This window comes from Acanthaster planci, linkage group LG01 (assembly GCF_054643075.1).
Source record: "Acanthaster planci isolate LZ-2023a linkage group LG01, COTS_SCS, whole genome shotgun sequence".
Lineage (NCBI taxonomy): Eukaryota > Metazoa > Echinodermata > Asteroidea > Valvatida > Acanthasteridae > Acanthaster > Acanthaster planci.
The window spans coordinates 35,654,693-35,666,987 of record NC_141777.1 but is presented as its reverse complement, the minus strand read 5'-3'; the positions used below and the strand labels follow the sequence as shown (position 1 = coordinate 35,666,987).

The 12,295-nt window shown below is 40.8% G+C and overlaps 1 protein-coding gene across 1 annotated transcript in view; it reads left to right on the top strand.

Moving 5' to 3' along the window:
• Positions 1–282: 282 nt before the first annotated feature.
• Positions 283–12,295, top strand: part of LOC110979607 (RNA-binding protein Nova-1-like) — a 55,786-nt gene continuing 43,773 nt past the window's right edge. The window contains exon 1 of the mRNA XM_022235576.2: positions 283–883. Within this exon, the coding sequence (XP_022091268.1) occupies positions 697–883 (187 nt within the window). The 5' untranslated portion in view covers positions 283–696. The remainder of the gene's footprint in view (positions 884–12,295) is intronic.

Below are 12,295 nucleotides of genomic sequence, written 5' to 3'. Positions count from 1 at the left end.
ACTTTTTCCCTGTCATTTCTGAGTAGGGGCAAATAGGAGAGGAACACAGAGTACAACTTTTCAGTAGGCGCTCCCCCGACCGCCCCCACCCGTTTCACAATGACTTCAAAACAAGCGAACTCGCTTGCGAACAGCCGAAACCCCCCCCCCCTTAGGCAGATCCACAGTGTAAACAAACCTGTGAAATTTGCACGTGATGCCGGATGAACTTTGAGATACCCGCCCTCTTTCGTCAATGATAAACTGCAAATTTATAATGCGCACAACATCACACGCCTAAGAAGTGTGTACGTACGTATATGCAAACGGCAACTTGTTGTATGGCGAGCTAGCTGGCTGGCTGGCTGCTTACGTGTGCGCATTACTGTAGTGAACGTGTGTCCGTGTAGGACGTGAGCCGACCGGGCGCTAAAAAGCCAACAGAAAAGAGCCAGATTTCACACCTTTACTTCCTTCGCCTGCCTCCGGTGTGTCAGGTTGAACATCCCAGGAGATCAATCCGAATGAGAGGACCCTATGCTGCACCTATCCATGGGAATCGCGTGAGGAGCAAAAAACTGGGATTCAGCGAGCGAGGGACGTGAGGATTGTGGCAATTTTCACGGAGGTGTATACGATCGGACGTTGCACTCGCGGCTAGCGCAACGGGTAGTTGGCTAAGGAGGAGGGGGAAGGTTTGCACGGCGGTAGGAGAAAATGGCGACAGCCGAGTTCGTGGGACCCCACGCCGCGGGAAGTTTGGGACCCATGCACCCCATGCACAGCGTGGTAGGTCAGCCCATCATCGATATGGGACTGAATGGAGAGTCGATGGATTCGCGGAAAAGACCGCTGGAAGGGGAAGTTGAGTGTGGTGTGGTTAAACGCTCGAATACGGGAAATGGTAAGTTGATCGAATGCGGAATGAGGCCTTCCTATCCTCCTTCCTTGAATGATTTCTCGATAGTGTGCTGCATCCTCCTCAATGCCTGGTTATCTGGTTATGTTCCATGGTCCTTGCTTACAACTTACAAGCTAATTTCATTTTCTTAGATAGGGTTCAAACCGTACCCATACGCCTACGGGTATAATGATTCTATCACCCGCCAAAAATGCAAAACAAGCATTTGGGTATAATAAAATAGGCCTACTGCCATTTAGAACCAAAAGTTTCAAAAGCAGTGTAGACTGCATTATTATTTACAAGGCAGTGATCAGATGATAGAAAGTAAAATAAGACTCTGAAAGTACATATGATATACAAACTAGAAGGCACATGAATGAAGGATGTATACCTTCTACAGCAGGCCTACCCATGATACCAGTACATAGGCCTAACATGTCTCTCTGGTCCACTGAATGATTATACTGGCATTTGAAACAATTTTTTGATGTTGTTACAAAGTCTTTGGGATGACTCAACATTTTGAAATATTCTGAAAAGTGGCCTAACTTCCTTTTCACATTTCACATTCTGGTGAAAGAGAGTCAGGAATTGGCCCCATTGTAAAGATTTTCAAAAATTGTTTTTGAACATATTTCTCCCTTTCTTCTCAGTGAAAGTCCATTGTACATGTAGTTATCCCATAAAAATTTTGGCAAGATAACTGCTGGATAGAATTTATGTACACCCTGTGTTCGTAGCACAGTCGTACAGAGTACATTTAGCCCTGGCAGCCTGGCAGTGTTTCTTGATAGTAGTTAATGCCTCTCCTTTTGAATATTTACGGTATACTTTAGTATGATTTTAAAACTCACCCAGTTCAGAGAAAAGTATATAACAAATCTACAAAACTGAATGAAATTGTATAATGTTGAAAGCAGGCACAGTGAACGCATCCCTCCAAGCTTTACTAATCATAGCCTCATTAGACCGCATTCAGTGTCCACGATGAGTTGACGTTTCCCCTAATAACTCTGTCTACAAGATTAACTTTGAAAAATTGGAGTTTGAGATGCATACCAGTAACCTCGTGCTACTTGTACAGTACATAGACTCGGCTGCATTAGTCTTTAACACAGGTACATATACAGTGCAGTCATGAAGCTTTGGTAGCACTTCATGTAATCAATGAAAGAGCATTGAGCAGGAACAGAAATTATTGATGAGCGAGCAAGGAGAGTATTCACTGCAGACAGCCGCTCACAATAGACTATTAGTTGGTATCGCAAATCTACCTTGCCCATCCGCCCGTAATGCTACAAGTTGTCGCCAGTCGATAAATTCAATATTCTTGAATGCTGCCTTTGTTGGGGCTGTTATGTTAAGGGGGATTCCAGCACAAAATGAGGAGTTTCCAGGTTGACGTAGAATCGAAGAAGAATGCAGAGTGAGTTTGGTTTAACCTGTTACGGCATGCAGATTACATGCCCCACTACAATGGGAGCAGAGATCAGCAGGCTTGTCCCACATTTATCTCCCTTGTTGTACTCCTACAAAAGAGCAATTCGCCAAAGCCTGAACTCCCTGAAGTCAGACTCACCATCACAGCAAATTTGTGTATGTATCACTCCAAAAAAAGTCCACTGTTACCAGTCGCCTGAAACCAAAACTATCTAGCATGTCTTTCTTTACTCGTAATTTATACGCGTTGTGCCGTTGTGTCTCCAATTTTCATATATTTTTCTGAATGCTGTTGAAGTGACTGGTCTGGGGCATCAAACAGCTCACACCATGTGGCATAAAGAATTAAACATTGTAACAGTAAATCACAACTGTATGAGGGATGCCATGTTTCTGAATAATAAACATTTTCAATTGTATAATTATGAATATGTATCTTACATAAAAACTGCTAATTTGTAATATGTTGGTCTGCCTTCCTAGCAGCTGTATAATGAGGTTTAAAGGACTGTTTTGACTGCACAGCCTAATTTACATGTACTTCACAAAGTTGGCTGAAGGTGGATGTCCTTCCTCCATCATCCATGGATGAACCATTCCTACACCACTAAATGTGAGGGTAGGGTTTATGCACGGCTTTATGTATTAGCATCTAACTTGATGCCATTACTCATGTGTGTTTCAGAACAACATGCACTGAGGGTGCCCTGACCATGGTGTTACCACATGCAATACCACTGCACACAATGCTTAACAGTGTTTACGCCTATGCAAATGACTGTTTGCGATATAGATCTGGAGGGTTCCTGTTTGCCCTACTCCAGGCAGAATTTTGCATCACAATGCTGTGGATCTGGCCAGCAATAAACACTGGCTAAGGGTTTGGAGGACCCCCCTTTGCATTATTTAACCTGAATTTTATGGGGCAGTGCCATTTGCTCTGAAGTTAACTGCATGTACACATGTACAATGGAGGCTTCTATTCACAGGCATAATGTCAACATGGGGGTGTTAGCAGACGCAGACAGATTTGGAAGTGAGCATTCCCTTTCTGATGCATTTTACCACAATAATCCCTGGTGACACCATGACAGGGAGCTTGTATGGTTTGATCAGGAGCAAATGTGAATGACTTGAGGATTCTGATCTGTTATTGGATTCAGTGGCTGAAAAGGAGTATAGATGGACTTGATTTTAGGGAAGACCATGTGGAAAAATTGAACATATTGTTTGAAAGCATTGAGGTATTTCAGTGTGTGGGTTCGTGTACATACATGTATGTACATATGGTAAATTTCTACATGGTTTTTATTTAATATCCACAATATTTGCTCAAACTTTTGAGGGACAAAACAAGAAGCTTTTCTCTTGACAAAATGAGGGTTTATCATACTGGTCATATTGATGTAAACTGTCCAAGACCCCTCTACTTGAACTTGTCATCATCAGGCACGCGGTTTCATGCATTCATCATAGACTCTTGCGCCTCTGATTGGTTGGGTATTTGTCCAGAAATCTGCAACTTCGTTGTGGGATCTACATGTACATGTAGCATAGTGGCTGCGTGCATTTTAAAGCTTAGTCGGACTGCAGTCTGTGTTTGTGTTTTGTCTGGATCGCCCTTATATTGCCTGTGGAAGGGGAATTTAACAGGAATAACACTTCTTGTTTTTCCAACAAAAAAAAGAGAATCTCATATGGTTCTCCACTGCTATCCCTTCCCAAAAAAGAGCTGGTAGAAAGAAGAGAGGAAAGAAAAAATTCCATTATGCCAGCTTTGTTTTTTTTAAGCATATAAAATGTCCCCAATAGGAAAACAAATTGAAAAATTAACAGTAACATGGACATTATCCTAACCTCTCCAAATGGTTTGGATCAAATGACGTCAAGCAAGAATGCATTGGCACACGTGTATAATGTCTAACTGTGAGGGACAATATTATTTGGCTTCTCGTACCAAATAAAAGACAAAATTTTATTGGAGAAACAAACTAACCCTAGAAATATGCGGCCTATTAAATCTGTTGACTCTACTGCTATGATATACGGCATCAGTGTTTATGCGACTTACTGACGGTCCATGTAAACTTCCTTGATTAACGATGTTTTTCCTGCCCAAACCGTCTTCCAGTAGAGCGCAGTGTTTGTGCTGCAGTGGCCCTGTAACTGCCAAAGCAAATAAATGGATCTGCCTTTACTGTGAACTGTGACTGTCCCCGCCTTTCTCGCCCCCCCCCCTCCACCAAAAATGAAATTCATCAACTTTCATTTTCATCCCTCTGCCTGTTTGTGGCTTGTGTTGATCGAACCCTGTAATGAACCCCAGATGTATTCAGTGCAGCTGTAGATCAGACGCTCACCAGCATGCGGCAAGTTGTGTAGCAACAATGCTCTTCCTCTTGGTCATGCTGTAACATGCAATACATTTTGTATATGTACTACGTGTATTCATTCATTCACCGTACAAAGTTGGCTTACATAATTCTCTTCAGTTGCCCTCCTCATGTTTCTCATCCCGCACAAATTAGCGAACCATGAAGTCTGTGCTCACATATTATTTAGATTCCACGAGAAAGATATACGCAGTACACACTTTATAGTGTTGGACCCATCTACATGTAGGCATTTTTTTGACTCAGATTTTCTCACTCACTGTTGCACCGCGGAGAGTGCCACTTGTCCATGGTGAATCCCGACAGTGTTATGTAACTAAAATTTTAATGAGCTAGACAAGTTTAGTTCTCTTTGCTACATGTACCTTTAAACATTCTAAATGTCCTACATTATGTACTTCAGCTGTGATTGGAAAAAGAAATTTTCTAAAGCAGAGTTGTTAGGGCCTGCATCAACATATTTGTTGTCATGGAATCAAGCAAAAACAAACTAGTACATGTATAAATGTAGATCTTGAAACCAAAATGTGAAATTTTGACTGTCCTCAAATGCAAATCTTGTAATCCAAGTGCACAGTGCAGGAACTCCAAGGAGTTTTGAATTTCAGTCTCTGTACTTTTGTGTGCTCGCGAATACCTCACGGCTGTTCCAGTAACATGTAGGCCTACTGGTACATACATGTATGTAAGTAAGGTTGATTGGATCGTAGTCCTGACTGTTAGACAACTTATCTCCTCCGTCTGAAATCATTCACGTAATCCCCATAACAGCATTAACATGGTCTTGTGCATCCGGGTTTTTTAGTCCTGCTTGCATGTTGCCAGGCCAATACAACCTAATAAATTTGCCCAAATGCCCAGCCCTGGGTCTGATCCACTCCTGCCGTGGGCAGCACGTTGTCAGTATGCCGTAATTAGTGTCTGGTCATTAATTTAATAACTCGCGCAAGGGACTGGAGCTGTGATCATTGTGAGCCCATCAAATCTTTGTGTTTGCTTTGTACACACGTGCAACGCTTTATGATATTGTTACATGGAGCGTGCGATCAAAAACGATAGAGATTTTGTATTAATTTCATTTTTGGGAGCTTAATTGTATCCATGTTTTCATCAGTGGCCAGTACAGCGTATAATGTGAATTGAAGTAAATTTATTTACTGCGGACTGAATTAGTACATGGAGAAACCTGGACAATTGTTAAGGAAGTACAGACAAACGCAACTGGAAAGCAAATGTTCGACATAAAAATGTACATGTAGTTCAACGACGGAGGGCATTTTTTCTCGGTTGTGTTTTATAATATAGAGTATGCCCATATACGGTATGTACATGTACATACGGTATATATACAGTATGTTCAGTTCAGCTCAGTTCATTTTATTTTCCACAGACTTTTTTAATAATCCAGCCTGGGAAATAAGGTTCTAAAAGTCATTTTTAAATTTGGTTGGATTGCAAGAATCATGTGCATTTGGGTTACACATTTATCTAAGTCTAATATGGCACAATCATCCTTTGTGGAACATCTTTAATGCCAACTATTCAAGCGATGAATGTTCACCATTTGTTTGCAAGGAATGTGTCATGTCAGCGTGCCTTGCTTTCTGTAGTTCCCATTTCCAGTTTTGCACACATTTCATACAAATCTTACAAATCTACAAAGCAAAACATCTGTCAAATTTACAGTATGCAATGCGCTTAGTACAACTTTAATAAGAAAAGAAACCAAACGACCCAAGAAAACCAGTAACAAACCTTGTGCTTAAAAAAAATCCCTCAAAGCAACGACCAAAACACCTGATTATCAAATGTGCACAAACATTGACTGAAGACATTGCAGGAAATAAGGTACATGTACTGTACATGTGCATAGTCCGCATTCACATCTGTGATGTACAGGTACATCCAGCTGTGAATCAGGCATCAGCCTCTGTGCACAGAAATTCAAGTTTCAATTTATGCATGGTAAACAACAATCCTTATCCTGTTGCCGTAGTTTAACTATCAATATACCAGGAATACCATTACCAGGAATTAATGTGCAACATGAACCCTTCGTGTATGTACCGTATTTATACACAGTAGTTGTAAACTTGAAAAAATACTGTACAGTGTACATTATACATAGCAGAGTCCATGCTTCCAGCCTGTTAGTCGCCATATGGAATATATTTACAAACTTATAGTTCTGAGCAGTTGGCTAGAAAAGAAAAAAAAATGTGAAGTTTAGCAGTGTCTTAAAAAGTAAGAGGCTGCATTCTGTCGATAGTGAATCATTTGCATGCTGAAGCCCTTCATAATGTGGTAGGTTATGTGGACTGTGTAATGTCTCCATAGTTTTGTTACATTTTACTACACTTACATTATGAACCACATACCATACTGTATTAACTCAACACTGACTCTAAATAAAGCTTATGTCCATGTACCATGTATGCATGTCTAGATCCACACATGCAATACCTGTACATTTGTTTGTTTGTTTGTTTGTTGTTTTTTTTCAGCGTTCCCGGGGCTTTCTGTGATCTAGTGGGTTTCTAGTACAATACCAAAATATAGCAGCAATTTTATTCTCATGAGTCAATAATGTGTACTCATCTGGAATCACATATACATGTATGGTAAATGAAAGATAAATCAGGAAAAATATGTACATATATGTTCATACACATGTGCTAGTCTGTGTCTCTGTATGTAGTCCAGCTGTATTCACACCCATACATGTACCGGTACATGTACACTGTACATGTATGTATGCAGAGATGTGTCACACGTACTGTGCACCTTCCACTGTGTATTTCCGAATACTATCATGTAAAAAGCCACCACTTGGTACAGTGACCCATTGACCCCCACGCCACACAACACACTCCTAAGGATTCACCACACAATGGTCCCGCGTACAGGTTGTTCTCAAATGCACTCAGTGGGAAAAAAAAAATGCACTCAGTGGGGAAAAAAATCTGATAATCCGTTGCTGCTGACACTGACTGCAGGAGACACGCGTGTCAGGGCTACACACAAAAGCCACTCTCCTTGATGTTATTTCTGGACGAGGAAGCACCCATCCACACTGAGTAAATTGCATAACCAAATTATGACATTCTGGGTTAAAATATTGAACAGTCTGTGTATTGTCCATTTCTCTGCCATAAGTTGCCCAAGGTCAAACATGGGATCTGATTCCCCCAAAAACATTCCCACAGATATGTGTTAATTAATTAATACCTTATTTTTAAAACAAAGAGCAGTTTATATCGCCTACATCTGTAGAGAAAAGAAGTCAGCTTCACCATAGCTACATGTACATGTAATGATACCGTGATTACATTTTCCTTACCAAAATGGTTCAGTTGTTGGCCCTGATAATGTTAATTCAATAAGCCTTTTGCGAGTTAAATTTGAATAAAATCTGGTACACTGAGTTAGTTAAATCACATGAACACAACAGTTTTAATTCTCCAGACTAAAACACTGTTTGCTTAGTTACATAAGAGACGCCTTGCAACAATACACTGTTCTCAGTGGATAAAAAGGGTCGCTATGCAAAAGCTTGCCCCGAATCACGAGGTATAGCAACAGTGTCTGTAGTCTGGGGAATTCAAATTGTTTTATTTATGTGCAATCAGATAACTCAGTGTACCAGATTTTATTCAAATTTAACTAGCAAATGGCTTATTGTAACAAATAATTTATTTATTCAGAAATTAAATCAGCCCTCCTCCTTCCAAAAACAAATTAGTTGAAGGTATATGTAACCGGTACATTTAGATAATGTATGTGTACATGTATTTTTGTTTATCAACAAAATTGCCATGTCTTAGTCTCACGTACATACATGTACTAGCACAATGTGTACATGTACAAATTTGTACATAACCCCCAGTATACATGTACTTGCAGATCTATTTTTTAAAGGCGTCCATGTATACGTACTGGTGCTATTTTTTAAACTATTCTGTGCTATTATTCCTGAGATGAATCTCCCTGGCGAACGCCCTGTTTCGTCAGATCCAGTGGTACATGTATATGAAAATCCTTGTACATGTACCTATTTTATGTCTGAAATATTAGGGAAAGAAGAGAAAATTGTCAAGAAAATTGCTGGTTGATTTTGATCAATTGTATTGTCGGACAAATCAGCTTGCCATGAGGCAGGAACAATAAAAATAATAAATAAATGATCCACGTTGTGTCGATAATTTGTGTTTTCCGTTTTTCAGCACTGAATTGCCTAAAGTCAGTTTACTTGATTTACAAAGGGCACGGAGGGAATACAATTAAAGATATTACCTAATGTGGTGCAAAGTGGGGCTAATACATTGCCACCTCCAAACTGAGTCTAATAAGGTTACATCTCATAATAAACGTAGGCAGGCCAGACGGCAGTGCTCCAGGCAGAGATGTGCATTAGTCCTGCGTTCTGTACACAGGCAAAAATGCTTGTAATTCGTGCCCAGCGCATGCATCATCTAGGCAAGGATAATTGTACTATCCAGTATCCAGCCTCTGTGACAGGCCGTGCTGTCTCGTTAGTAATTGGTGCGAGCTGCCTCTGGTGCAGTGTCGCATTTTATGTGGAGAGATAGTGTCTATTTAGATGGCGGCTTACATCCCATCATGTAGGGCTCTTGCATGGTACATGTACCAGTACTCGTGCCGGTATGCTATGGCCAAAAACCAATTAACTTGATTAGCAAGAGGTGCCTGCCTACACATGTGCATAGATCTTCCTTTGTATCAACCTAGGCCAACCATGGAGAACAAGCCAACATTTTTTTCCCCGTCATTCATTGAAAGGTTGATGATTGAAGGTGCATTTTGTTACGCTGTGTGCACATATGATTTGCAAGTTTACCAAATCATTAATGACTGCAAGTCATGTTAGCAGTAATTTTGCACCCTAAAGTGGAAATACATGTATCAAGCTGTGCTTTTAACGGATTGGCAAGTTTCAGGAATCTTCAGGATTGTTTTCCTTCCTCATTTTGCAGCAAGGGGAACTTATTCATCATGTACATGTACATGTGTGTGGAAGGTAGCGCTTACCCATGTATAAGAAAAACATACATACTAGCAGTAACTGGTGGAAAACTGACTGCAAGGGAAGTCAAGTTTTAAATCTTTGGCTGGTCAACATGCTCTTACCGATTACAGGTGCTGTACAAATCTGTGCACTTCATGCATACATGTATACGCGTTCAGTGCGGCTTGACATGAACGTATAGTGCATGCACTCTTCAGAGACCTGTGGAGCCAAATTAAAAACAAACTGGCAACACACTTCGAAGACACTGACTGTCTCCTGTCGAAAATCATTATCCCCTTCACCAGCTTGTAAGCTGAAGCCAAAAATGCTCTCCCTGAATTACGGGTCGTTCATCAGGAAACTCGTATGCGTATTCATTATTCATCCTGCCACATCATTACCCTGATCTGATGAGATGGCTATGCATATAAATAGGTCTGCTGTGAAGAACATGTCTGATTTCACAGCTGGGTTGGCTGAGGGAGTGTTGCATTATGTATCCAACTCCTCCCCCCCCCCCCAAGAAGAACGTAGACAGCCAGGCAGTAACAGACAGATAAGCAATGGTGCCACTCAGCAGAATTTATGGAAAGTGTTCCCTCCTGTGTGAATGAAGTGCGCTAGATGTTGTCCGATGAATCTTGCATTAGAGCCAGTCCCACAATGGACCTCGGCCCGGGCGCATGGGATTCGGTTTCCACAGCGGCCGGCCTCGGCCGATGTCGGATTGCTCCATGGAGGCATGGCATCTTTTCCCCTTAGCGGTGACAATGCTCTTCATCACTGCAGTTCTCAAGTGACTGGGGGATGCTTAATTGCATTGGTACAAAGACCCGTTACACCCTCAGGAGGTTTTTGTGTTGCAAAACAAATGGAAATCATGTTCTCGTATGAAGTGAATCAGGCCACTGCATATAAATTAGAATGGGCCCTCTGTTCGCGATGTCAGGTAAAGTGATTCATTGTTTAGCTGTCTAAAATACCGTTATCTTGTCCAGATACCCAATCCTGATGCACACTAAATACTTAAGTGTTATGGACATTATGGAGGGACTGGGCAACAACAAATTGAGATGGAGAAGACTTCGCTGTCTGGATTGCTGCCCAGCCAAGAAAAACGTGGAACACTTTTGGGTTTTGTTAGGAGGCAATTCTTGGATGTTCTACAAGCAATTTGACAAGTTTTGGAGTTGACTCTTCTTCAGCTGTTCAGCGTCAGATCTTTCTCAGTTTGTATCTCAAGTTCCCTTGGTTTTTGTGTGAATCTGATGAAGAATTTGAAAAGTGTGATTTTTGTTACTGTTTGCTCAACCTCAACAAAACAATTTGAAAATAAAAAAAAATCCTGAGATACCTGACCTCCCCCCAAAAAAAATTTGTGAATTTTTACTTCTTTCTAATCCCCATTTACATGTACTGAATAGTAAGGAAGTCACTCACCGGGTACTAGTTTGCTGGTTTTAAATACAGGTACATGTAATGCCAGAGTTTAAGCTACATGTACATGCATATCTTGCAGCAGCAAGTACATACATGTACATGTCATTTGCTCAGGATTATAGTACAGGTTTCCAAATTCCCGGCACTTGGCAACAATGGAGACTGGCAACTGGAACCTTGAATTCTGGTGGTCCTCCACCAGAACTCACGAGTTAATGATATTTTCTCAAAATCTAGACTTCCCTCTTGAGTTGAATCGATTGGGCTTTTGCTGTTCGCCGAAACTGGAGACCTGTGGACCTAAGATGAGATGAGTTCCCAATGTGTGGAGAGATTGCTTGTTGAAAGGCGGCAGAGCATAAAACCTGAGTAAATTAATAACTGCCCAAGGTGAAATATGGCCTTTGAATCATCATATTATGATGTACATGTATGTAGCAAAGGGATATTTTGGCACAGGAAGATTTTGCACCTACATGTGTGGCAATCTTCCTGAAGGAGACATGTTTTTTAAATAGAAGAGTTCAAGCTAATCACATCCACGTACCATGTTAAAAACAAACTTACCCGGTAGTGATGGTAAATAATTAGGAAATGGCTTACTTGAGGTTATAGTTTTTATGAAATGTTTGAGGAGGAAATTGTTACGTCTGGAATACTGTTATTTTCAAGAAAACAGGAAATTTTGCACTTTCTTATTGGATAAACAGCTTTTTTTATATACTGCATCCATAAACAGGTGCTACGCAGTGATTTGCCTCGTGCATGTGTTGTTCACACCATGGTCACACATTCAGGAGCAGCCTGTGGTCCATGTTTTTTTCCCCAAGAGAAATCAACCAAGCTGTGCTTTGACTGTTGAAAACAAGCCCTGTCTCTCTTGGTACTGATAAATGTGAAACAAGTCTTTGGAATGGTAGTCAATAACATGTCGAGATAAATGACAGTGTTTACAAACCCACAAATCCCCCTGAATTCGCAACATAACAATCTACAGCAAAAGCAAACGGTGACTGACATTTAAGGAGTATACACTTTACTGGCGCCTTGATTAGAGGAAATTTTGTATTTCCTTTGGTGGTGTGAATTAAACTTACAAAATGTCAAGTG